This window comes from Haplochromis burtoni, unplaced genomic scaffold (assembly GCF_018398535.1).
Source record: "Haplochromis burtoni strain Fernald_Lab_line unplaced genomic scaffold, NCSU_Asbu1 Contig_282, whole genome shotgun sequence".
In the NCBI taxonomy this organism is placed as follows: Eukaryota; Metazoa; Chordata; class Actinopteri; order Cichliformes; family Cichlidae; genus Haplochromis; species Haplochromis burtoni.
In genome coordinates, this window is record NW_024582643.1 from 705,451 (window position 1) to 730,549 (window position 25,099).

A 25,099-nucleotide genomic window follows, 5' to 3' on the forward strand; every position below is an offset into this window, starting at 1 on the left:
CTGAGGACGCGCCGTGGACGTCCGAGTCTCTGCGCGTTCTTTGGTTTACGGCAAAGCTGTGAGTGTGGTTGTAGCTTTACGGCAGAGAGTCTCGGCCGGGCGGGTTCAGATAGTGTCCACGTTTGTCCCGTCCTTTCCTGTCCAGCTGTCCTTCCAGCTGTTTCCTTCTGATGGGACTTTTTAGAGTCTCGTGTTCCTGCTATAGGGAACAGAAGGTGCTCCTCTGGTGCTGTGAGATTTACCTCCACCTGAGAATCACCTGGGCACTCCTTCCATGGTAACATGGTCGATCTGTAACCAGCACTAAATATACTCGAGGTGGAAACAAACAGACGAGTATTAAAATGAGCAGCAGTAACTGTAATCTGCATTATCAGGTTCTTCAAAGATGACTTAAAAGTTAAATAATAATGAATCGGCACAAAGTGAGATCTAAGTCATCCTCGCTGATCCCAAACAACCTTCTGTCTTTGCAGATAAGTTTGATGATGATTTACACTTTACTGGTTTTAAATCAGCTCTTTTGTCTGTGAGTTCTTTGGTTCTTTTATTGCTTTTATTTTATTTACAGATTCTTTGGATGAATAAAACTGAAACTCAAACATCCACAAAGCTGAAAGTGTCCTGAAACTGTGACACCAAACAAACCGTGTCCTTGGATCACTGAGAAAGCCCCAAAGCATCAATCTGCTCACATTAAATAAACATGGGAGTGGATGCAGTTTCCATTCACACACACACACGGCCTGCTGTAGCCTCCAGCTCCGCCTCCAACACCGAACAAACAAACTGTGTCATCATGAGATCTCCTCGCCGTCCTCTCGTCTTCTCTGTGTTTCACATGAAATTCAGAAATGACTGACTCTCTTCTGTGCGTCCTCACACTCCTAACTCTGCTGCCTCACCTGAACAACTCAGATTTGATTTCCTGGAGTCACAAATATTAAGCATAGTACTGGCCTGGTTTAGGGTTGGAGCTCAGAGAGCTGCGCACATAACGTTCGTACGAAGCGGTGTTGGCGAACAGAAACACGAGGTCACGCGGTGTGTGTGTAAAGGTCGGCGGCGTCTCCCTCTGCCCGCCGTGTTTCTCCTTTTGCCGTGTCTCGGGCTTCTGCACGCTTCTCCTTCTGCAAACTCTCTTTCCGGCTTTTCTCTGTTTCAGCAAAACCATTCGGATAAATATAATCGATGACGAAGAGTACGAGAAGAACAAGAACTTCTTCCTGGAGATCGGAGAGCCTCGGCTGCTGGAGATGAGTGAGAGGAAAGGTGGGGGGGTGTCGCCTTCCTGTACCCTGACCCCTTCTATATCACTGATAACCTTTGACCTCAGTCAGCCCTGTTGATGTGGTGTTTAATGTCATAACGAGTGCAGGGAAGTTTGAGTTGAGCTCATCCTTTAATAATCTGAGCTAATCATGTTTTTGCATCCCAGCAGGCAGACAAGGTGTCTGTGTTTGTGTGTGTGTGAACTAATGCATGACCCTTGACCTCTGACCCCCCTCCCCCCACAGGAAGATCATAGCCATTAAAATAATCGATCACGAGGAGTATGATAAGAATGCCAGCTTCTACGTAGAGCTGCAGGAGCCGTACTGGAACAGGAGGAGATGGACAGGTGTGGACGGGCACCTTAACCTCTGACGACCTCTGACCTGTCCTCCTTTGCCTGTCTTTGTGGAGTTTGTCTTTGCTGCTGTCACTCCTTTGCCCTCAGCTGGCGTCCTATTGGTCCAGACTGAATTATCAGTGCTGAGAGGTGCTAGGACAGTTTGAGTCAACTTTATCGATATATAAGGCGACAACAAAATCAATGCGTTGATTCTTTTCTCCGGGTTCATAGAAATCTTCACACAGTATTGTTGCCGTTCACTCAGACGTTTATGGCGAACACCCGGTGTCGCTTTTTCTTCTCGTCGGGTTTGTGATGTGAAGGCACGTGTAGTCAGGTCACCTGTGGCGTTTAACAGCTCTTGGATGGCCCCGCCCCTCCCTGAGCCTGGTTCTGCTGGAGGTTTCTTCCTGTTCAAAGGAAGTTTTTCCTTCCCACTGTCGCCAAAGTGCTGCTCATAGGGGGTCATATGATTGTTGGGGTTTCATTGCAGGGTCTTTAACTTGAGGCGACTGCTGTGGCGATTTGTGATTTTTAAATAAACTCCTTTGGACTGAATTGAATAACATGAACAAATAATGGAAATAATTTTCATGTTATTAAATTGCTTTATTTTAGCATTATGCAATGCTGTTATTATAACTTAATGGAGTTGGATCAACTTATTTCCTGCAGTTGAGTCTAACTTAATTTATTTAAGTTGATCCAACCCATGAAAATGATGTTAGTCTGAAAAAAATGCCTAATGCTGACAGAAAGCCATTTATTAATGTAGAAATCCTTTTCATTAAGTTCATTTAAAGACTTAATTTTTTAGAGTGTTCAACAAATTCTAGACCAGGGGTGTCCAACTCCAAGCCTCGAGGGCCACTTAACGTAAAAACACTTTTACCAGGGTTACCGGGGCCTATCCGGACGTGATAGGGCGAGAGGCGGGGCAAACCCTGGATAGGTCACCATTCTGTCGCGGGGCTAACACAGAGAGACAGACAACCATTTGCAATCACAGGTAATTTAGAAACACCAACTAACCTAACTTTTCAGTTGTGGGAGGAAGTCAGAGTACCCACTGCAAACTCGGCCAGATTGTGGATTTGACCACAGGACCTTCTTGCTGTGAGGCAACAGTGGTAACCGCTGTGCCACTGAGCTGTCAGTCCAGGCTTAAAAACAGCAGGAAGGTTCTGATCACAAGGCTCGATACACAACTTTCTGCACGTTTTTGTCTCTGACAGGTTAAACCACAATAAAGAGCGATAGCATACACGTCGTCTGTGTGGTCGTCTGCCTCTTATAACTCCAGTGATTTTCCCGTGGTCTCAAATCTTTGGAATTATGGTCACCACAGAAACAGGAAGTTATTTTGTTCAGATTTCCAGTTTGAATCTTTTAAACGTAACAACCGCCCACTTTCATTTCCCTGAGTGTACTGAGGCAGCCTGGGTGTTTCACTGGGTTTTCAGGTGGTTTTTGTGGAGTTTGTGTCTTCGCCCAGTTCGCCTCACTAGAACATGCTAGTTCGTCTTATCTTAGTCCCGGAGAGGCTAGGAGAGAGATTCTCGCTTCCTTGTTGGTCCAGGTGTGGACAGATGCGGATGTGTCCGGTCGAGCTGTGATGCTGGCAGGTTGGGGAGGACGGGTCAGGTCCATTCAGGCTGGACTCTCATATGAAACCTGCACGTGTCCGTGATAATCGCACACTTTAAATTTGTGTTAGATGTAACAGTAAACTAACAGCTGACCACCGCTCGAACCGTCGTTGGCGTCACGTTTGTCACGCGTTCGTTCAGCAGCATGAAGTCCAGATTGAGGACGGGTGTGTCAAACAGAGACCTTCTGATGTCACTTCTGCTTCATGTCTCTCTCGTCTCTTTCTTCTCTTCAGCTGTGTTGCTTCAGGAAGTCGGTAAGCCGCTTTCTTTGTCCCCTTCCTGTCTGCAAACCGTTTATGTGTGTCGCTTTCATGATTTCTAAGAATTGCCACAAAACCAAATGACTAACTCTGACTTCCTGTTTCGTACTTGCTGTCCTTTCAGGTGGATTCGTTAAGACAGGTAGGTGAAAGCCAGCAGTGAGACGATATCTGACATGTGAGCATTCACTGTATGTGTGTGTTAATTTGTGCTTTTTGTGACTTTTTGATAGACAAACAGCTGTATGGTAAGACACCTGTCAGTGGTGTAAATGTTGGCTTTCAAAGTGTGTCAACACTTAAAGCAACGTGTACGATGGTAGCGGCGTCTTGTAAGCTCTTCACGTGACTCTCATTCATCACCTTTAAACGTCGGGCGCCTGAGACGAAGCCCCGAATCTCAGATTTACAAACAGACCAAAGCCCGTTCCCGCTGCTCCACCAGGCCCGAGAAGCGTTTGTGTTTCACTGTGGTCACCAACGTGCGACGGGTGATTGGCATATCCCGCGTAGAGCTGGTCATGTGACTGCATGCGTCCTGAACGCCGCCACAGAGTGGACCTAGCTACAGCGGCTTGCAAAAGTATTGGGCCCCTTGAACTTTCCCACATTTTGTCACATTACAGCCACAAACATGAATCAATGTTATTGGAATTCCAGGTGAAAGACCAACACAAAGTGGTGCACACGTGAGAAGTGGAACGAACATCATACATGACTCCAGACATTTTTTACAAATAAATAACTGAAAAGTGGCTTCAGAATTGGAGTCCATCTTTTACGTACAGGCTATGCTCAGCATTTGAAATGCCCTGACCCGTTCTGTGCGTCATCGTGATCACAGATGAAACAGCACCAGCGCACCTCTTGTTATGTTTTCTTTCAGGGCATCACGCAGGGGAAGAAGCTCAGGGTAATTTAAACATGGCGTCCATCGGCACGCTGCAACACCATCGTTCCTGTTATTTCGCCGAGCCACAGAGCGTCTCAACTTTAATGAAGTTGGTGGAAATAGAAGAGAAATTATAGTAAATAACATTTTAAGTCAAACACATCAGCGAGTATTTAAAAAATCATCATCCCAAAGCAGCTGGAAGAGCAGGTGTGACTGTCAGGCCGGCTGTTTCCAGACTTCCGGCTGAGCGTGAGACATGCTCTCAGTGCAGAACGAGCAGTTTCCTGATGCAAAGCGATGTTTTGGTCCAATCACAAGCTTTCCCTGAACCTGACCATGCAGGTTTTTAGTTCCTGAAGCTAATGAGTGAGGGATAACAGGAGAAACCCGATGTCAGGACTTATCTTTCACATAAGGATTAGACACAGGCAGCGTCAGACACAGTGGGATGAGAGGGCAATGGCTGTTTGCTAAATGAGAGCCTGTCTTTGGTATTGTGTCCTAGCTGAGACACAATACAGATGAAAACATCTGGAAAGACATTCATTCAGTTCTGTGAAGGCGTGACCTCCGTGGTTCCTGCAGGAACGATCCCATTCAGCTTTCCCTCAAACAGCGATCCTCTCTGGGGTCATTTACACTCATCCGCCTCAAACTCCCAGAGTTCATTTCACCATCCAATCGCCAAGCTTGAAATTCTGTGACGTGAGCTCCCGACAACTTCAGGCTCCGTCTCTGTGTCAGTCTGAACCTTCAGCTGCTTCTCCAAGGCAGCGATGACAGACGTTTAAAGAAGGACTTAAACCTGGGAGATGATGGGAAACCTGCAGGAAACGGCGGCTTCGCACCTCACCACTTTGACAACACGTGTGCTCCTCACAGCTTGTGATTGGCAGAAATTTCTCTAAGATCCATTAACCTTTGATCAAACGCTTCCCCGAGGAACCTTCAGAGTGTCCAACATGAAATCTGAGCAGAAACTGTCTCAGACTCGCTCACAGCAAAACCTGGCCTTCGAATTTCTAACTACTGTAGTTACTTCTAGTTACTGTAACAACCCAAAAACCTCGCTGCCATTAACTAACCTTATGACTCCGCCCTCTTATCTAAATATAGTCACACAAAAACCAATCAGGCGGCCATCAGGTGGACGCCTCAGATCAGCGGCTGATGCTGATGTCACCATTTCTACAGTGTACAGACAACACGTGAGCTTTAGAGCCTGTTATTGTGCCAAAAAATCACCTGTTTTGAGCCAATCAGTGAAGAGAAGACTCTTTCCTGACTAGGAAACATCTGGAGGTTTCCGGAAGCCTTAAAATTGTGAGACAAGGAAGGTTATTTCTAACCAAACTGAGCATGCTCAGATACGCACAAACAGGTCCTCAGCGCTCTGAGATGCTGAATCGTCAGTGTGATCATTAATGTGAATGTTTGAAGGTAAGACCTTCAGAATAAAAGAGGGATCATTTAATCAGACTCTCTGCAGGTTCTCACAAACGTTTACTAAAAAAGTCTTAAACAGCATTAAATTAAATCTCAGACTCAATTCAATTTTATTTATATAGCGCCAAATCACAAGAAAAGTCGCCTCAAGGCGCTTCATAGATACAGAGGAAAACCCAACAATCATATGACCCCCTATGAGCAGCACTTTGGCGACAGTGGGAAGGAAAAACTCCCTTTAACAGGAAGAAACCTCCAGCAGAACCAGGCTCAGGGAGGTCATTTTATTACTGTTATTATTATTTCAGTTCAGAGAGCAGCACAGCTCATCAATATTTTAAAAACATCAAATAATACTGCCGTCAGCAGACAGGATTTGTTTTCACTCCTCGCTGCTTCCTGTTAGCGTCACATGACCTCTGTAACTGTCCCTTAGTCTAACGCTCAACCCTCCACCTGAATGCCCACCTGAGGAGGAGCTGCAGGTGTGAGCGTCAGTGTTCTGCTCGTGTAAGCAGAGTGGGTGTAACCCCGCCCCCCAGCATGTGCTGATGGTAAAGCACACCCTTTATATTGCTCAGCACAGCCAGCCTAGGCGAACACTGCTACGATGCTAGCCCCATGGTGCGATCATAGACTGTGTACAAAAGAAGTAAGCCTGTCACTGTTCACGTGCTCACAGCTGCAAAATGCTGTTTGTGGACCGAGCGCACAGTTACCATCCAGTAAAATTAAGTCTCCACATCTCCCACATGAGCCGAGGTAAAGAGACATCAAGCTAACCTTTTAACTAACCTGCACTGGTTGAATGATAACTAACCTTCGTTAATGAAAAGCATCACACGAACATAAATCCAGATTGAACAGCAAACACACACGTTTCATCCCGATTTTTGAAGTCTATTACTAAACAAAAACACCTCTGACATTTCACAGACTTACAGATTCTGTCCCTCTGAACAGACGCACATTAAACACACAAGCCGTCAGCTTGGTGCTGGATACAGGCTGTGATGATTCAGCCCTGTTCTGGTTTCAGTTTCTGTTCACCTGTTCAGGCAGAGACATCTACAGGAAGGTCCAGGGACGAGAGCACCCCGTCCCCTCCAACATCAGCAGCATCGCAGGTTTGCCCATCATCTATCTTTTACTGTGCTAACTTTTATCACAGTGTCAAACGAACCATTATGATCATTTATTTTCGTAGCTCTGATCAGGACAGGCAACGCTCATATGTACACGGGTATCAATGAGAGCTGAGCTTTGAGAAAACTCGTGTTATTGATTGTGGGCTTTTGACTGGCCAACATTTCTTCACTGTCAGGGTTTAGACGTCTTCTTGGGAAATCTTTAATGAGAACTGAGAGCAATTCAACCATCTCTCTCAAAAAACGACTCAACCCCATTAGAAATAAAGTGACAGATATTGGCTTCTGTATCAAGAATAGGCATATTTATAAATAGCTGCTCTCTCACATAATAAGGTAAATGAATCTTAATATTTTTGTTGACTCTACAACCTAATGTTTCCTCTCTGATTCAGAGGACGGGGCTGAGGAGCCTTTGACAAAGAAAGAAGAAGAAGAGCGGAGGATTGCAGAGATGGGCAGGCCAATGCTGGGCGAACACGTCAAACTGGAGGTGATCATCGAGGAGTCGTATGAGTTCAAGGTAGGAGACGTTTCTCTTGGGTTAGTGGGAAATATGTAAGCCCCTTTCAGACCAAACTGTTCTGAGGAGCTCTGATGGCCACTCTGCATCAGAGAGCACCAAGAGATCAACCAGGACTTTGTTGTTTGTACCACTAACAAAACAACAAAATCCTCAAATGTTCAACGCTAACTGTTTTTAACATAACTAATTGAAAGGGAGTACCATGACCCCCAAAAACTGAATTCTAAGGACTTTCCCACATAGTTCCTGCAATGTGGGCACACATAAAAAAGGAGACTTCCTCTAACAGTGATTAGAAAAAGGTCCTTTAGTCTGAACTAGCCTGACGAGTCGGATCTAAAGGACACTCCAAAACTCTCTCATAGATTAACGGATAGTTCAGAAATGCACCTGCCAACATCAAGGAAGCCCAATCCCTACACTGTCTTTACATTTTATACATCACTCCTACCACATAGCATGTTGGACTGTGACCTGAAAGACTAGTATGTTGACTTTGTTCCCTTTGAATTGAGTCGAGCTGATGGCTTTACCTTCAGAGTTACTGAACGGACATTTAGTTGCATCATTAAACCAGGAGGAACGTGAATAGCTGGAGCATCTGGCATTTCTAGCCTTTTATGTGGGATTTTCATCAGTATGTCCTACATAAATGGCTAAATGGTCAAATGCATATAAGAGATTTTCTTTGAAACCTAATGGCGTCTGGTTTGTGAAGCTATACTTGTTAAGCTTAAGGTTCTGCACCCTGATCCGACACTGTTCACCTGCAACATTGTAGCTAGTGGTGAGTTAGCAAAATGAAGACTTCTTCTTGATGTCTGCTTGAAGCGTCTTTAGGCCCTTAAAGGCAGAATATGCTGCCTTGACCGCTGAACAGTGGAGAAACATTCAGAGCTGGAGTTTTATGTCAGATGCAGATGTTCACCACATTCAGACTGGTCTATAAACAGTCCTTAGCCTGAAAGAGTCTGTAATAGAAAGGCACAAGTCGGACTGAGCCTGAAATGATCACGATGGGTTCTGGGTCCTGCTTCCTGTCCGCTCTTCCCTTGCATGATGCTCTCAGAAACTGAAGAATTTCCGATAGTGAGAGAACATCTGAAGCAGGCTTTCATCAGCTATCTTCTACACGTCAGGCAGGGCGACTGTTTCAGACTGAACTTCAGATGCTGTCATCGTCTGAAATGAATGCTGAGAATTCAGCATCAGATAGAAAAAGCTAAAGTGAGGTGGCTGATTTTCAAAATGGTCAGCAGGGCAGTGAAGGTGACATTAGATGTTTCCTGGATGTGTTTCAGAGTACAGTAGATAAACTCATTAAGAAGACCAACCTGGCTCTGCTGATTGGGACCAACAGCTGGAGGGAGCAGTTTGTGGAGGCCATCACAGTCAGCTCAGGTATGAACTAACTCTAACTGTCCTTCTTCAGGTATGAAAACCAACATTAATATAAGCCCTGATTAAGGGCTACCAGTCTGTACCCAAGCCAAGCTTTAAAACTGATTCCTGGCTCTGCTCTCCTCAGGCGATGATGATGAATGTGGAGAGGAGAAGCTGCCCTCTTGTTTTGACTACGTCATGCACTTCCTCACCATTTTTTGGAAGCTTCTGTTCGCCTTCGTTCCTCCTACAGACTACTGGAATGGTTGGGCCTGTTTTGTTGTCTCCATCACTGTCATAGGCATGTTGACGGCAGTGATCGGAGACCTGGCGTCGCATTTCGGCTGCACCGTGGGCCTCAAAGACTCAGTCACCGCTGTGGTGTTCGTCGCTTTGGGCACTTCTGTACCAGGTCTAATACAAACATCTCGTTTTCTTTACTAGGACTTTCAGTCCTTCAGATTTTGTCCAAGGCAAATCCTAATAAAAACATTACAGCAAACAAACAACAGCACATTAAATCAGAACTATCTGTATGAAAACCCAAAAGGTTCTGATTCTGTTCATCTGGACGTTTTCAGTGGGAGAAACGTTTCATCATCATCAGGTGACTCCTTCAGTCTCAGGTTTCAATCTTATAAACAGGGCATTTGCATAATGACTGAAACCAGCCCACTGAGGAACCATGGGCTGGGAGGTCAGTTCCTTAATCTTAATTATGCAAATTCTCATGACCACTGATCAACAACCACTGACCAATGGCCATGAGTCCCATTCACAGAGAGTTGGGGAATGGCTGCAATCACAGCATTGTAAGATGGCGAAGGATGAACCCTTAGGCCCCCTCCTTGATTCAGAGGTGGTCTTTCCCTTTTCACATAAACGGCCTCCTTGACTCCGCCCTCAAACCAGCGTTCCTCCCTGTCCAGGATGTTACATCCTCATCATTGAAAGAGTGTCCACTGGCCTGTAGGTGTAGAATAGACTGCAGAGTCCTGGCCTGACGAGGTGGCTCTTCTGTGTTGTAGCCAGAGGTTGTTTGGTTTCCCCGATGTATAAATCCTGCCAGTCCTCCTGCACTTAACAGCGTACACATGTTACTCTGTTTGTGTCGGGGACCCGATCCTTGGGGTGGACCAGTTTTGGCGCAGCGTGTTTTGGGGTTTAAAAGCCACAGAGACCCGGTGTTTAGAAAAAATGCTCTCAGCTGCTCCGATACTCCTGACACGTACGGGATCACTACAGGTTTTCGCTTGGGCAGCGGTTGTCCTTCTCTCCTGGATCAGCTGGAGCTTTCTTTAGGTGCCTTTCCAGCTTTGACAAAAGTCCAGCTGGGATAACCACATTTACTCAGGGCCTTCTTGATGTTCTTCTGCCTCCCTGGCTGCTGTGTCAGTGGGGATGGTGTTCGCTCTGTGTTGTAGCGTCCTGATGACGCCCAGTTTGTGCTCCAGTGGATGATGAGAGTCAAACCTTAGATACTGATCCGTATGTGCAGGTTTACGGTACACGTCAGCTTGTAGATGTCCCCCATTACTGATGGAAATCTCACAGTCTAAGAAGGCTAACCTGCCACTGTTCATATCCTCCCTGGTGAATCTGATGTGTTAATGTGATCCACAGAGTTAATGTGATCCATGAATTGTCGTACGTCCTAAGATTTGATTTTCACCCAGGTGTCATCCACATCCAATGGATTGGTGGTGTTCCAGGGTAGGATAGCAAAGCCCTCTTTTCCACTTCCTCCATGTACAAATTGGCCACGATGGGTGAAACTGGGGAGCCCATGGCACCCATGTTTCTGCCTGTAGGACTGACCCTTGTATGTGAAGTAGGTGGAATGAAGACACAGTTCAAACACACTTGGTCGATGCTGAGAGCGGTCATCCTCTAATCTCTTACGAACTACCTCCAACACATCCGTGACTGGGATGCAAGTGAAGAGAGATGTAACGTCGTACGAGACCATGGTTTCATCTGCCTCCATGATGACATCTCTCAACTTCTCAACAAAATCCAAAGTGTTCTGGATGTGGTGTTCAGAGCTGCAGGGTTGAAGGTCAAAGCCAGAAACTTAGAGATGTTATAGGTGACTGAGTTGATCATACAGACAATTGGTCTTAAAGGCATAGCCCTTTATGTATCTTCTGTACAGCCAGATGAACAGAATTAATTTTGGGGAATTTCTTTAACTGGATGATTGAGCATGCATCAAGCCCTTTTTATCTCAAACATATCTTCTCTCCACTTTCTCATCATCAGACACCTTTGCCAGTAAGGTGGCAGCCATTCAGGACCAATATGCCGATGCCTCCATTGGAAATGTGACGGGGAGCAACGCCGTCAATGTCTTCCTAGGTATTGGCGTGGCCTGGTCAATCGCTGCTGTCTACCACTACACCCAAGGTCAGGAGTTCAAGGTCAGCCCTGGCACACTGGCCTTCTCCGTCACACTCTTCACCATCTTCGCCTTTATCTGCATCGCTGTGCTCATCTACCGCCGCCGACCGGAGATTGGCGGGGAGCTAGGTGGACCCCGTATCCCAAAGATCCTCACCACTTGCTTGTTCTTCAGCCTGTGGTTAATGTACATCGTCTTCTCCTCCCTGGAAGCCTACTGCCATGTAAAGGGCTTCTAACAGTGCCACTCCAGACCCTCTTCAGGACTTTTCTGTTGGATTCTAGGTTGCTGCATATACCAGTGGGCTATTGTCAAACATTTGCTGCATATCTAAAGGTTATAAGAGGGATTGACCTGAATGGATTCGCTGTAGTTCAGTTCACATTCTTCACGATCATGATCATGAACAGGGACAGAGCACATAAAACAAAATAAAATACATTTTAAAAAGCATCTTGAATGGGTTGGGGTTACAATCATACTGGGTGGCTTTTTTAAGGGTTTGAATAAAATCTAGTGACTTAGCAGTTTCTATAATTTGTTACTTGTCTGAAAGTTTAGATTGATGAACATTTCAACAGGTTTCTAACAAGTTTTGTTTGTTCTTTTTTCACCTATCTCTGAATATCGGAGTTCTTTAAGGTTCTACTAAAGGTACAGAAGTTTCTCATGTGACGCCATGTGCACATTGCTCAAGAGCTGTCTGCCATATTAGACGTGATACAACCACTGGTTGCTGTGGGAAAATGTCTATTTCCTGACTGATTTGCAGTGGTTGCTGGTGATTTCTGCCTCTCACTGGGTGAAATTAGATGCAAAAAAAGGTTTGCACCAGAAAACTCAGAGTGATTGCTTTGGTTGCTACCAGGTTGCCATGGGGAAATGTAGTTTTTCACATTTGTCTTCAAATCCTTGCAAATTCCCAGCAACACCCACTGGAAGTTCAGAAAGTTTGCCTTTAAAGTAATAAGACCACGACAACTGCCATCAGCCTCCAGCAACAACTTACAACCAGTGGTATAATACTGCTGTTTCCCACACAAACAGATGGTTGCAGCCGCTCTCTAGGCCTGTGTGACCTGAGTACTATTCACCTGATTCTACAGTATCACCATGATCCAAAATGGCAGACAAGTAAGCGTCACATGGTTGCAAACCCTCAGTGAGAGGCTCAAAACCTCTTTGATGGCTTTCTAAAGGCTCCGACAGTACCCGATGGACTCTCTTCTGCTGTGAAGGATCCCTGAAGGTTCTAGTGGAACCCTGAGAACTGAAACTGACTGACTCTGGTGTCCATATTGAACTGTTCTCTGGCTGCTGAGCAATGGTGACTACATTCATTCTCACATACCTCCCAACCATGTAAAAAATCCATCCGAACCTTTCAGCTATGTCTAATGTAAACTATTTAATTTTGACGTGCATGGACTTTAAACCACATCATGAGTAGCCGTGGTGATTAAGGAGAACCAGAGTGACTTTTAGTGTTTTAGGTGACTCGGAGGGTAGTGTTGCACCTACATTAATATCTGCACTGAGTTTGAATAAAGGGAGAGTTTAATCAGAGATGCTGTGAACAGCAGCTGGCTTGAGTTGGACCTGAGCTGCTGCTTCAGTGGAGTCAAACACTGAGGAAATAACGATGTATGCTTGAGTGTGAGTTCCTACACCGATGACAGAAATCTGTTAGCAAAGACAAAATTCTGTCATGTGATTGGCTGCTTGGGTGATGTAAACATTAGTTGCGTCTTCATAATGCAGTGTCTTTGTTTCAAGTATTAAAGTAGAGTGTCAGTAAATCGTTCTCCTCTTTGACTGGATCACAGAAATGTCTGCTCAAATCCAAGGCATCAATTTCATGTCAGCAAAGAGCAGAACATTATAAATGATACTACAATATTATACATGCGTTACACTAAACGAGGGCTGCGATGTAAACCTGACAGGTGCATCGATAGCTCACAGTTAGGGAGCTCAGGTAAGAGAAAAGCAACAATTTCAGGTGTATTTATTGATATTTTACAAAACCAACGTCCCTGTGAAGGGTTAAAGCTCTACTGTATGACAAACTGCTAACACAAACATCGGAAAAAAACACAAACATCGATGACACAAGGTTAAAGGCTGAGCTTTGAGGACTGTTGGTTCTATATGACCATTAGCTCTCTGAGGAATCAGAATGTGAAACTTTTGGTTTTGTTTGTTAAAAAGTTCTCTGAAGACACAAAATAAAGTTTATGTAATTGTAACTGACATGAATATAAAACTATTCAAGCTTTTCCAACAAAGCTTTCTCTAAGGGTTCCTGGCTGTTCGCACCTTTGATGACAGACCTCACAGGGTTAAAACAGCCACACCACACCGTTGGTTTTGCATGTTTGTAGCTGTCTCTGCTGTTTTTGTCTCTTTGTGGACCCTTTGTCCCCTCTGGGATCTTTTTCTCTGTGTTTTTGTTACAGAAATGTTCAGAGTCACTTCAAACAGAGGCTCTGGCCAAACTCTGAGTTTAATGAGTTCCACTGAAAGACTACTCTTTAAAAATCTAATTAACCAACTCATCTGAGCCATATATAAAAGATGCTATTATTAACATTAATATTATTACAGGACAAACATGTGCGCATTACTTACTCCGTGTCAGACACATCCATCACATAAAAAGCCTTCTGATGAGGTACAAGTATTTCTACTCCAACATGATGTGAGAGAAAAAGGCAAACAAGGTTTCTGCTGCTCTGCTGACACTGAGAGGACGAGGAGGGGTTACAGGTTTACTGCCCATCATGACCAGCAGCTCAACACGATGCGTCCGCAGGGAGGTCATGTGATCCGGACGACGATGAGAGCGAGCAAGGTCAGGGTTTGTTGTATCCAAAGATTCCAACAGGAAAGTGTTTGACGTGTGTCGGCCACTGAGCCGCCAGCTGGAAAAACTTTACGTCATTCCACTCCACGCCGTCGACGGACACTGAGAGACACGAGGAGGAATTCAGTTCAAGTCATGCAGCGCCAAATCAAAGTCACCTCAAAGTGCTCTACACTGTAACTGATTCAGCAGAAAGTAAAGTTTGAATCTTGAAAGTAGAGATAGTGTCTGTCTCCTGAATCCAAACTGGAAGCTGGTTCCACAGAAGAGGGGCCTGAAAACTGAAGGCTCTGCCTCCCATTCTACTTTTAAACACTCTAGGAACAACAAGTAGGCCTGCAGAGCGAGAGCGAAGTGCTCTAATAGGGTGATATGGTACTAGGGCTGCTCGATTATGGCAAAAATGATAATCACGATTATTTTCACTGAAATTGAGATCTCGATTATTTGACGATATTTATTTAACAATAACAATGTGTTGAATAATGACTTTAAAGATTGTCAAAATAAGTATGTGCAAATACTGATAACAGTGCAAATGTTTGCAGATATAAGAAATAAATGAAAAATGTAAACATCTGTGTTTAGTGAACTTTGCAGTGTTGCTCTGTGGTGCAGCTACTGAACCATAGCAAAGTTTACACACTGTGTCTACTTGATCCACGTCTGACTCGAACCCATAATGTTTCCACACCACTGAAGTTTTTTTACCTCTTTTCAACCAACAGCAGTCACTCTCCTCTCCAAATAACTTCTGCTAGCTTTCCGAGCTTCCCTCGGGTCCTCTTAATCAGCGGTCCCCAACCCCCGGGCCTCGGACCGGTACCGGTCCGTGAGTCGTTTGGTACCGGGCCGCGAGAGTTGAGGCTCAGGTGTGAAATGTATAGTTTTCAGGGTTTTTATCGGTTTTCAGCGTTATTTTGTTATCGTTTTTATCGTTTACTCGGTTTTCCTGGGTCTTTTCACGTGTGTTATGAATAAATCTTCTTTTTTTCGGTACCGAGTACTGAGTTTTATTTTGTTGTATTTATCCGCGACACCTTAAAGGCCGGTCCATGAAAATATTGTCGGGCATAAACCGGTCCGTGGCGCAAAAAAGGTTGGAGACCGCTGCTCTTAATCGTTGTGACGCGTGTTCGAAATGCAGAGAGGTGCGCTCGATTTGCCACACGGGGCCCACAGGGGCTAATAATCGGCTCAGTCATTTTTAATGATCGTTGAAAGCCCAGATCGTAATCGAGATTAAAATTCGATTAATTGAGCAGCCCTTGATATGGTACTACAAGGTCATTAAGATAAGATGGGGCCTGATTATTTAAGACCTTGTATGTGAGGAGCAGGATTTTGAATTCTGGATTTAACAGGAAGCCAAAACAGGAGAAATTGCTCTCTCTTTCTAGTCCCTGTCAGGACTCTTGCTGCAGCATTTTGGATCAGCTGAAGGCTTTTCAGGGAGTTTTTAGGACTTCCTGATAATAATGAATTACAGTCGTCCAGCCTGGAAGTAATAAATGCATGAACTAGTTTTTCAGCGTCACTCTGAGACAGGATATTTCTAACTTTAGAGATGTTGCACAAATGGAAGAAAGCAGTCTTACATATTTGTTTAATATGTGCGTTGAAGGACATGTCCTGGTCAAACAATGACTCCAAGGTTCCTCACAGTGTTACTGGAGGCCAAGGTAATGCCAAGTCGGCTTCTTAAGTCTGTGTGTGTGTGTGTGCGTGCGTGGTGCGTGCGGTGCGTGCGTGCGTGCGTGTGTGTGTGTGTGTGTGCACCTCTGAGTGTGTGTTGGTGTTTGGAGGTACAGATCAACCTGCTGATTCCTTCAATCAGCTGACTCCTTGACTCCGCCTCCTTCTCCTTTGCCTTCTTACTGAGAAATATGACTGAGAAACACACGTTCATTATCACCTTCATCAACACCTTCATCTCCACCTCAAACTTCATCCTCCTCTTCCTCACCTTTCTTGTTCTTCTCCTTCGTCACCACCGTCATGCTCATCAGCTCTCCTCCGCTGAGCCTCGACACCTGCAGACAGCGGAAGTTGCTCTTCAGCGTGTTCTTCATCCCGATTTCCTTCTTCCGCTCTCCTCCTCCACCCTGGCTGCTCCAGTAGTCCACCTGCAGTCCCATCACCTCTGTGGGACAGCTGCACAGAAAAAAAGGAGGATCACGACTCTGATCACAGAGGAACGGCGTTCGTCTGGGAAAAAGCTGCGGGCAGGAAGTACCTGGTGGAGGGGGAGGGAGGAGGTGTCGAGGTGATGTTGATCGGTGCTCCTGATTGGGAGGGAGGAGATCCAAGTATGATGTCATCAGAGTCCACTGTGGAGGAGCAAGAGGAACATTTAACAGACATCAGAGGCTGTCAGAGGTCAAAGGGCATGGGGAGGGGGGGCAGGCATACCTGAGGTGGACATGAAGTTCTGCTCCACGATGCCGACCTTCACCAGCTGAGAACAGGCACACAAACAGTCATGTCCGTCACATACCTGTCACTCCAGAATATGCTTTACGTCCCTGCTGCTGTACGTTAGCGCAGATGGCAGGTGTAACGTTGGTCCATCAATGCTGAACCAGAGCTGCAGATGTAAGCTGCCATCAGCTCTTAGTTCAGCAGACGATAGTTGAAAGCACAGTGCTCAAGCAGAGAAGAAAAGCGCTACAGTCCATTCACCATTTTCAACCATGCTGTTCTAAAGACTGCACCTGCAGCACACACCTGTCACCTGTTTGAAAATAGTAGATACACCTGTGGTAGTCCACACCATCCGGTCACCCACCCTGCGGGGGACGAGCACACCCAATCAGCCTTTTACAGCTGAGGGGGTAGAAAGCATTGCAAAACCAAAAGTGTGACCTGCTGAGCAGCTGAAATCCAGCTTTAACATCCAGCAGCATCCTCAGCTTACAGACAGTTAAAAGAAGCTGATGCAGGTCGCTGTGAAACTTTATGAAAGAAATCCATTTATCAGTTTAAAGACTTTTTTTGGACCACTTCCTGTTAATTGAAGGTTTTGCACTGTCTTTGTATTTATACTGCTATACCGTGACCCGACGTGTTTGCCGTTGAATGTGTCATACAGGAACACGCAGGAGCACAGCAGCATTTCTTACCCCGATAAAAGGAAGAAACTTCTGGCAGGAGTCATCGTCGGGGCTGTGGAGCAAGAGCAAAATAAACCGATAACAGTGAGAAGATCGTTTCGTTATAAATGAAAGTTTCTCTTGCTGCAGTTTCTACGATGGCCACTGGGTGCTGCTGTGATTTGGTCCTGACTGAAAAGCAAACAGGAAGCGTTCAGCTCTCGGTGCGTTAAAGACTCAAAGGTTTTTATTGCCAATTGGCAGCACGTACAGGAGAATAGGAATACTGTTTCTCACCTTACTGTACAGAAGAATACAGAAAAGTAAGAGTTAAGAAAGATGAAGGACACTCAAACCTATGTACAATAATGCAATACTGCAAGTTTTTATTTAGTTATCGTCGCGCTCTGTCAGAAAAACATTATTACACTGGTACACGCTGAATTCTACCGCCAGCATGGCGTGGCTTCTGCTTGGGACGCATTGTTCTGAACAGCTGGGAGGATTTTAACCACAAATAAACGGGTTCAGAGCGACAAAGTACCAGCTGTGCTGCGGCGCTTTCCTTCAACACGGCTTTGCTCAGTGGCACCAAGTGTCCAGCAATCGAAAGCAGACCGAAGGCAGAACCATTACAGGGGTCAGAACTTGAGTGGTGGAGGTTTACAGCAAAGGAGAAAAACTACATTTGTGCAACAAACACAAAGAGGAAGTGACTGAAGTGTTTGATAAGCATTCCCTACTCTCCGGTCAGATCCTGATGCTGAGGGGAACATACCTCTTGTGTTTGCAGGTCAGCATGGCCTCGGAGATCGGACACAGGTGAGAAACAGCCGCTCCGGCCAAATACTGAGAAACCCGACTGGCTACACCCACAGGATCTGTCAGAAACAAACCACATCACATCCTGTGGTTTTTATCCTGGGTCCAAAAAACACTTGGAGAGGTTGGATTTGTGTTTGTGCGTTTGAAGAGACAGAGCTACTCTCAGCCAGAGCAGCATGCTTCAACCAGTAAATGACACAAAGAAGAGGCCAAACGACAGAGTCTCATCTCATATAAATGCTTGTTTTACTGAAACCAGCTCATTAAACTGCTGCTAAGATGTCAGGCTGCAATAATTGTGAGGAAACCTACCGAGAGGAGGCGGCTCCGGGCGTCCAAACAGCTCCCTCCAGCCGGCGTCCATGAACAAACCGCTGAACTTCCCATCCAGGGAAGACAGGTACTTGGCCAGCGGGTGGACTCCTGCAGAGAAACGCATTAGAGGAAGGTTCATGAGCCAAAACATGCTGTCCACCAGCCTAATGAGCTGCCTCACATGAACTCTACATAGCTTTAAGGAGCTCTACTCAGATCTAAAGAGAGCTGTGGATCTTTAAGCTTTCACCAGCAGCTACTGGAAACGCAGCTGGTACGAGTAAAGTTCTCACTGTGTCAGGGGAAAGGATGTAAGAAGCTTCAGGTCTTTACCCAAAACTCAACACATGAAGCACCTGCTCACTGATCCATGTCGGGGTCATTGGTCAAAAGAAGGAATGTAGGTCACTCCATCTGTAACCTGACAAATTTAAAACACTTTCTGATCAAATGTCTCTGATTTCAATACAATTTTTTATCAAGTATAAACATAGAGAGATGGAGAGTGAATGAATGAATGGTGGTGAAAATGAAAATGAAAAAAAGGAAACAGAATGTAAGACAGGGTTAGAGCACAAGTAGAAAAGTGCACTTAGTCACCAACTGCTGCACCTGCACTGGGATAAGACCAGCACCCCTATTCCCCACAGCCCACCACGGCGGGGAATAGTGGATCCAGAACACCCCACAGCACCATCTGCATGCTGTGACCGGTCATCCACTCAATCGACAACAGACACACAGAAAAGGAACGAGACGGGACGGTCCGAGTCGGAGTCAAGTCTCCTCTTTGGACTTAGGTCTTGACATATCCTCTGCCAGACACTCTGAACAGGCGTCCAGGACCATGCAGCTATCAGCAGAGATGCCTGTGCAGGGGTTTCAGGCTGGAACACCAGAACATCCTTTGTCTGGTATCCGGTCGTTCAGTCTGTGCCTGTCCCGTTTGGCTCTTTTGCATCAGAATTGTTGTCTAAAGGCAAAGAAAGATGCCCAACGGATTTACTTTACCAAACTGACCATCCCAGCCTTGCCGTAATGGTCCATTTGATTCACCTTTTATTGTTTATTTTATTTTCACTTACTGAATACGGGACAGACTTGACTGGGGGAAAGAAGGGGAGAAAGAAAGAGGGAAAGAGAAACAGCTGAGAAGAGGGACGGGGGAGAAGGGCAAAAGACAAAAACCAACAGAACGGGCAGAGAAAAAAAATGCATATATCAATCACCTGGATCACCTGCTGAGAAAGAAAAAAGAAAACAAGCAGAAGAGAACAAGAGTAATAGAATAAACAACATCACAATGATATATGGGAATATGACAGTAAATACTAAATATTAAACATTATTGTGCAGCACATAAGATCAACAGAACACAGTGTGCTTTGAGGTAGGAGCCAAAAAGGGTGTAGTTTGTGGGTGTGATCACCCGTGTGTACACCTGTGAGCATGGACGCGCTTGTTTTTTTTAAAAGGTTCCTTCATGTAATGATCTGCTAGAGGGTGTGGGGGGGCCACAGCCCCGTCCTCCAGGGCATGAAGCAGGTATGGAGGAGATCAAAACTCCAGACATCCAGAGGCCCCCAGAACACAAGAGACCAAGGAAGACCAACAGAGGGGCAGCCGCGCCACTGTCCCAGAAAGAGCTGAGGAGAGTCCCAGATGAGGGCTCACTCAGCAGCCGCGGAGCAGAAGCCAGGGGGGGTTGCAGTGACGCGCCCGTGAGCTCCGCCGGCAGCCAGCCGTGCCTGAGTGACCGAGCCCCAGGCCGAGAGGCCGGGGGCACCCCACCTCCGAAGTGGCCCGAGCGAGCCCCAGGCTCCAGGCCCCGATAAGCGGCCGCCAAGGAGTGAGCCGGTGTGTACCTGGACGCCCATCCCCGGACACAAAGAACCACCAACGCACCGATGTCTGAGGGGGTCCGCCACTGGCAGGGGAAGTGGTGGTAGGGGGAGATAGGCCTCCAAACCTTGGAGGGCCTGAGATGTCCCCAGAGAGGTGGCGCCTGACACCCAACCTGACATATAGACACAGACATACAGGCACACACAGATACAAACATCCATTCCCACCCTCATGCTCTCATATGCACTTACTCCACACTCAACCAACGTGGAGACAGACATAAAGAGACGCTGTACACACGATCACACTCCCCAAGCGTACTCTACAAACCGGGTCTAGGTACCCTTGCCCCTGGAGGGGGGAACTGCACCCAGACCCAGGTGGTGTTACCCTTTCACCCAATCTACTTATTCATAAACGTGACAATTTGCAGTGTTTTGAAAGGAGCATTGTGTTCCCCTCCTGTATCCCATCCCACGATTACTCCTGTGAGTATTTAAGCCCCGTGTGTTCTTTCCCTGCATCAAGGTTTGCATTTGCTTAGTTTTCCCAGTTCTGTTTCCGCCACCCTCACCTTTGTTATATGTTCACTCTCCATTACAGTTTTTCTCAGTTGCTTTGGTACTTCATCAAAAAGAAAAGTCAGTTGCTCAAAATAAGTAGTCAATGCTTCAAAAGCAAGTCCCTTAATCAAAACAGATAATATATTCATCAAAAGCAAGTACTTATATCAAAGTGTCAGGGCTGTCACAATTACAAGTCATTACACCAGCACCTTTGGTCACAAAATCAAATGGTTTGAACATGTTCTCATTGTGACGGATTTCTTTGTAGGTGCTTCCCAATGACATGTCAAGTCTGGACAGCATGCATGGCATGTTGAAAACCATAAATTGTAAAGGAAAATCAAGACACTTCATATGCACTCTTGATAATATTTAATTGAAACTGTTCACAGCATTGTGCAACTGGGGAAATACAGTAAATCAAACATTTTACAGCAAACAAACTCACTTAGACAGTAAACCTTACTGCAGTAGTCATGAAACAAAAAACTGAAAAACAGACACTGCTGCATATCAATCATTGATATCTAGACGCTCCCGTCTGTCTGCCCACATATTTGCATCAACATCACAGCGAATGTCAGCTCTATCGATGCATCGGGGAAAGTATCTTCTGGAGTGTCGAATCCACCCTCTGCAGGACTCTGCTGTGATGTCATCACAAGCTGCATCCATAGCTGCTAGCAGGGTCATTTGGGTATGTGGATGCCTGTCATATACCTTCCACCTCCAGGAAGAGAAAAACTCCTCAATTGGATTTAGGAATGGAGTGTAAGGAGGAAGAAACTCCATAAGCATCCTGTCGTGTGCTGCAAACCACTGCCTGACTACAGCAGAGTGATGGAAGCTAACATTATCCCAAACCACTACATACATTGTCCGATTGTCACCAGGATCATCCCTTTCATTTTGTGGGATTAGGTCCCTATAAAGAGCGTCCAGAAAAGCCAACAGGTGTTGTGTATTGTATGCACCAATACGAGGAATATGGGTGTGAACGCCATTTTCTGAGATTGCTGCACACATTGTAATATTTCCTCCTCGTTGGCCTGGGACATCAATGGTGGCTCTTTCGTCCACGCCGTCTGCCTTTTGCGAGATTGAATCCCGCTTCGTCAAGATATACAAACGTGTGCAGGGGTTCCCTGGCCTCCAATTCCAGGATACGCTATACAAAGGATGAGAATAAAAAAGTCTGTAATGGTGCATTTGGCACAACAGATTGTACAGTTTGAATGTGAATAGGATTACAGTAACATGCATAAATGTAAGTGCAGTACATGGCCTAAACTTTTACAGTAAACAGAGGTACATATGCAAACATGTTTTACCTGTACATACTGGTGACGGAGCTCCTTCACTCGATCACTGTTCCGTTCAAATGGTACTTTGTACAATTGCTTCATGGACATTTCATTCCGTCTGAGGACTCTGTCTATGGTGGAAATTGATATTGACTGAATATTTCCGAAGATGGTGTCATCTTCTACGACAGTTCTTTGTATTTCTCTCAGTCTCAAAGCGTTGTTTGCAGCCACCATTGCACAAATTCTTTCCTCTTGCTGCGGAGTCAAAAGTGGACCTCTTCCACCTCTTCTAGGTTGTCTGGCAGTCCTTTTTGAGATGCAGATGAAAAAACACAAACATAAATAAGCGCAAACATGCTTACAGTAATTGTTACAGGACTATCATTCAAAACTCCTTTCTTTACAGCATTACTGTATTGTACCACAGCACACTATGCCACACCTGGGCCAAGTCTGCGCTTCAGTTACAGTACGTCTATATGTAAAGATCTATAAGGTCATGTCCTAATGCAAGTCTCCTGTATGACTATGAAAGTGCAGAGCAAATTAGTTTGTGCTGAATAACTACATTACAGTATGCTCACCTGTTTTCCCGACGAAATGTCTGAATAATAGAACTTACAGTAGTTCTCCCAACATTTGGCTGCACCCTTCGACCAGCCTCGGCCATTGTGAGGCCATGGTTTATCACATGATCCACAAGTGTTGCCCTGATTTCGTCAGGAACGTGTCTATGTGGTTGGCCTCTTCTTACCCGGTTTTGTCCTCGTCCTCCACCGATCCTCACCCCTCTTCCACAAGGCTGACGTTCCATGTTCTGCAGTTTTGTAGATTCAGTATGCACCTCATGCCAATCCTGTCTGTTGGTTTACATTATATATATACTATATTATAATAACCTTATATATATATATATATATATATATATATATATATAAAAAACACCCAGCACGCCCCTGCGGGCGGTTTATCCTTCAAGCTCGGGTCCTCTACCAGAGGCCTGGGAGCTTGAGGGTCCTGCGCAGTATCTTAGCTGTTCCCAGGACTGCGCTCTTCTGGACAGAGATCTCCGATGTTATTCCCGGGATCTGCTGGAGCCACTCGCCTAGCTTGGGAGTCACCGCACCTAGTGCTCCGATTACCACGGGGACCACCGTTACCTTCACCCTCCACATCCTCTCGAGCTCTTCTCTGAGCCCTTGGTATTTCTCCAGCTTCTCGTGTTCCTTCTTCCTGATATTGCTGTCATTCGGAACCGCTACATCGATCACTACGGCCGTCTTCTTCTGTTTGTCTACCACCACTATGTCCGGTTGGTTAGCCACCACCATTTTGTCCGTCTGTATCTGGAAGTCCCACAGGATCTTAGCTCGGTCATTCTCCACCACCCTTGGGGGCATCTCCCATTTTGACCTCGGGACTTCCAGGTTATACTCGGCACAGATGTTCCTGTACACTATGCCGGCCACTTGGTTAGTGGCGTTCCATGTATGCCTTGCCTGCTAGCATCTTGCACCCTGCTGTTATGTGCTGGATTGTCTCTGGGGCATCTTTACACAGCCTGCACCTGGGGTCTTGCCTGGTGTGATAGACCCCAGCCTCTATGGATCTTGTACTCAGAGCTTGTTCTTGTGCTGCCATGATTAGTGCCTCTGTGCTGTCTTTCAGTCCAGCTTTGTCCAGCCACTGGTAGGATTTCTGGATATCAGCCACCTCCTCTATCTGCCGGTGGTACATACCGTGCAGGGGCCTGTCCTTCCATGATGGTTCCTCGTCTCCCTCCTCTTTCTTGGGTTTCTGCTGCCTGAGGTATTCACTGAGCACTCGGTCAGTTGGGGCCATCTTCCCAATGTATTCTTGGATGTTCGTTGTCTCATCCTGGACTGTGGTGCTGACACTCACCAGTCCCCGGCCCCCTTCCTTCCGCTTAGCGTACAGCCTCAGGGTGCTGGACTTGGGGTGAAACCCTCCATGCATGGTAAGGAGCTTTCTTGTCTTTATGTCAGTGGCTTCTATCTCCTCCTTTGGCCAGCCTATTACCCCAGCAGGGTACCTGATCACGGGCAGGGCGTACGTGTTGATGGCCCGGATCTTGTTCTTACCATTCAGCTGACTCCTCAGGACTTGCCTGACCCTCTGCAGGTACTTGGTGGTTGCAGCTTTCTAGCGGCCTCTTCATGGTTCCCATTGCCTGCGGGATCCCCAGGTACTTGTAACTGTCCTCTATGTCTGCAATGTTGCCTTCTGGTAGTTCAATCCCCTCAGTTCTGACTACCTTCCCTCTCTTTGTTACCATCCGACTACACTTCTCCAGTCCGAACGACATTCCAATGTCATTGCTGTATAGCCTGGTAGTGTGGATCAGTGAATCGATGTCTCGTTCACTCTTGGCATACAGCTTGATGTCATCCATGTACAGGAGGTGGCTGACAACTGCTCCGTTCCGTAGTCGGTATCCGTAGCCAGTCTTGTTAATGATCTCACTGAGGGGGTTCAGGCCTATGCAGAACAGCAGTGGGGACAGCGCATCTCCTTGGTAGATCCCGCACTTGATGGTGACTTGTGCTATGGGCTTGGAGTTGGCCTCTAGTGTTGTACGCCACATCCCCATTGAGTTCCTGATGAAGGCTCTTAGGGTCCCATTGATCTTGTACAATTCTAGGCATTCCAGTATCCAGCTGTGGGGCATTGAGTCATAGGCCTTCTTGTAATCAATCCAGGCAGTGCACAGGTTGGTCAGTCTGGTCTTGCAGTCTCGGCTGACTGTTCTGTCTACCAGTAGCTGGTGTTTTGCGCCTCTGGTATTCTTGCCAATTCCTTTCTGTGTCCCACTCATGTATTGACCCATGTGCCTGTTCATCTTAGCCGATATGATGCCTGACAGGAGCTTCCATGTAGTACTGAGGCAGGTTATTGGTCGGTAGTTGGAGGGGACCGGTCCCTTCTTGGGGTCCTTG

At 46.1% G+C, this 25,099-nt stretch overlaps 2 protein-coding genes across 4 annotated transcripts in view; one reads left to right on the plus strand and one right to left on the minus strand.

The window, feature by feature from the left end:
• Positions 1 to 12,074, plus strand: part of LOC102297750 (sodium/calcium exchanger 1) — a gene marked incomplete in the record, with an annotated part of 31,728 nt that extends 19,654 nt beyond the window's left edge. The window contains 7 exon segments of the mRNA XM_014339454.2: positions 1,518 to 1,621; positions 3,652 to 3,669; positions 6,927 to 6,995; positions 7,412 to 7,539; positions 8,844 to 8,943; positions 9,071 to 9,337; positions 11,188 to 12,074. Of these exon segments, the coding sequence (XP_014194940.1) occupies positions 1,518 to 1,621; positions 3,652 to 3,669; positions 6,927 to 6,995; positions 7,412 to 7,539; positions 8,844 to 8,943; positions 9,071 to 9,337; positions 11,188 to 11,564 (1,063 nt within the window).
• A 1,158-nt stretch (positions 12,075 to 13,232) lies between these two features.
• Positions 13,233 to 25,099, minus strand: part of LOC102302396 (phosphofurin acidic cluster sorting protein 1) — a 33,667-nt gene continuing 21,800 nt past the window's right edge. For 2 of the 3 annotated variants that reach the window (XM_042227809.1, XM_042227807.1), the window contains 8 exons: positions 18,422 to 18,532; positions 18,063 to 18,165; positions 17,315 to 17,357; positions 16,605 to 16,650; positions 16,429 to 16,522; positions 16,159 to 16,346; positions 15,972 to 16,082; positions 13,234 to 14,294 (listed from right to left, as the gene is read on the minus strand). In XM_042227809.1, the coding sequence (XP_042083743.1) occupies positions 14,182 to 14,294; positions 15,972 to 16,082; positions 16,159 to 16,346; positions 16,429 to 16,522; positions 16,605 to 16,650; positions 17,315 to 17,357; positions 18,063 to 18,165; positions 18,422 to 18,532 (809 nt within the window). In that variant the 3' untranslated portion in view covers positions 13,234 to 14,181. Of the gene's footprint in view, positions 14,295 to 15,971; positions 16,083 to 16,158; positions 16,347 to 16,428; positions 16,523 to 16,604; positions 16,651 to 17,314; positions 17,358 to 18,062; positions 18,166 to 18,421; positions 18,533 to 25,099 lie in introns of all 3 variants that reach the window. The other variant, XM_042227808.1, reaches the window with a different exon arrangement.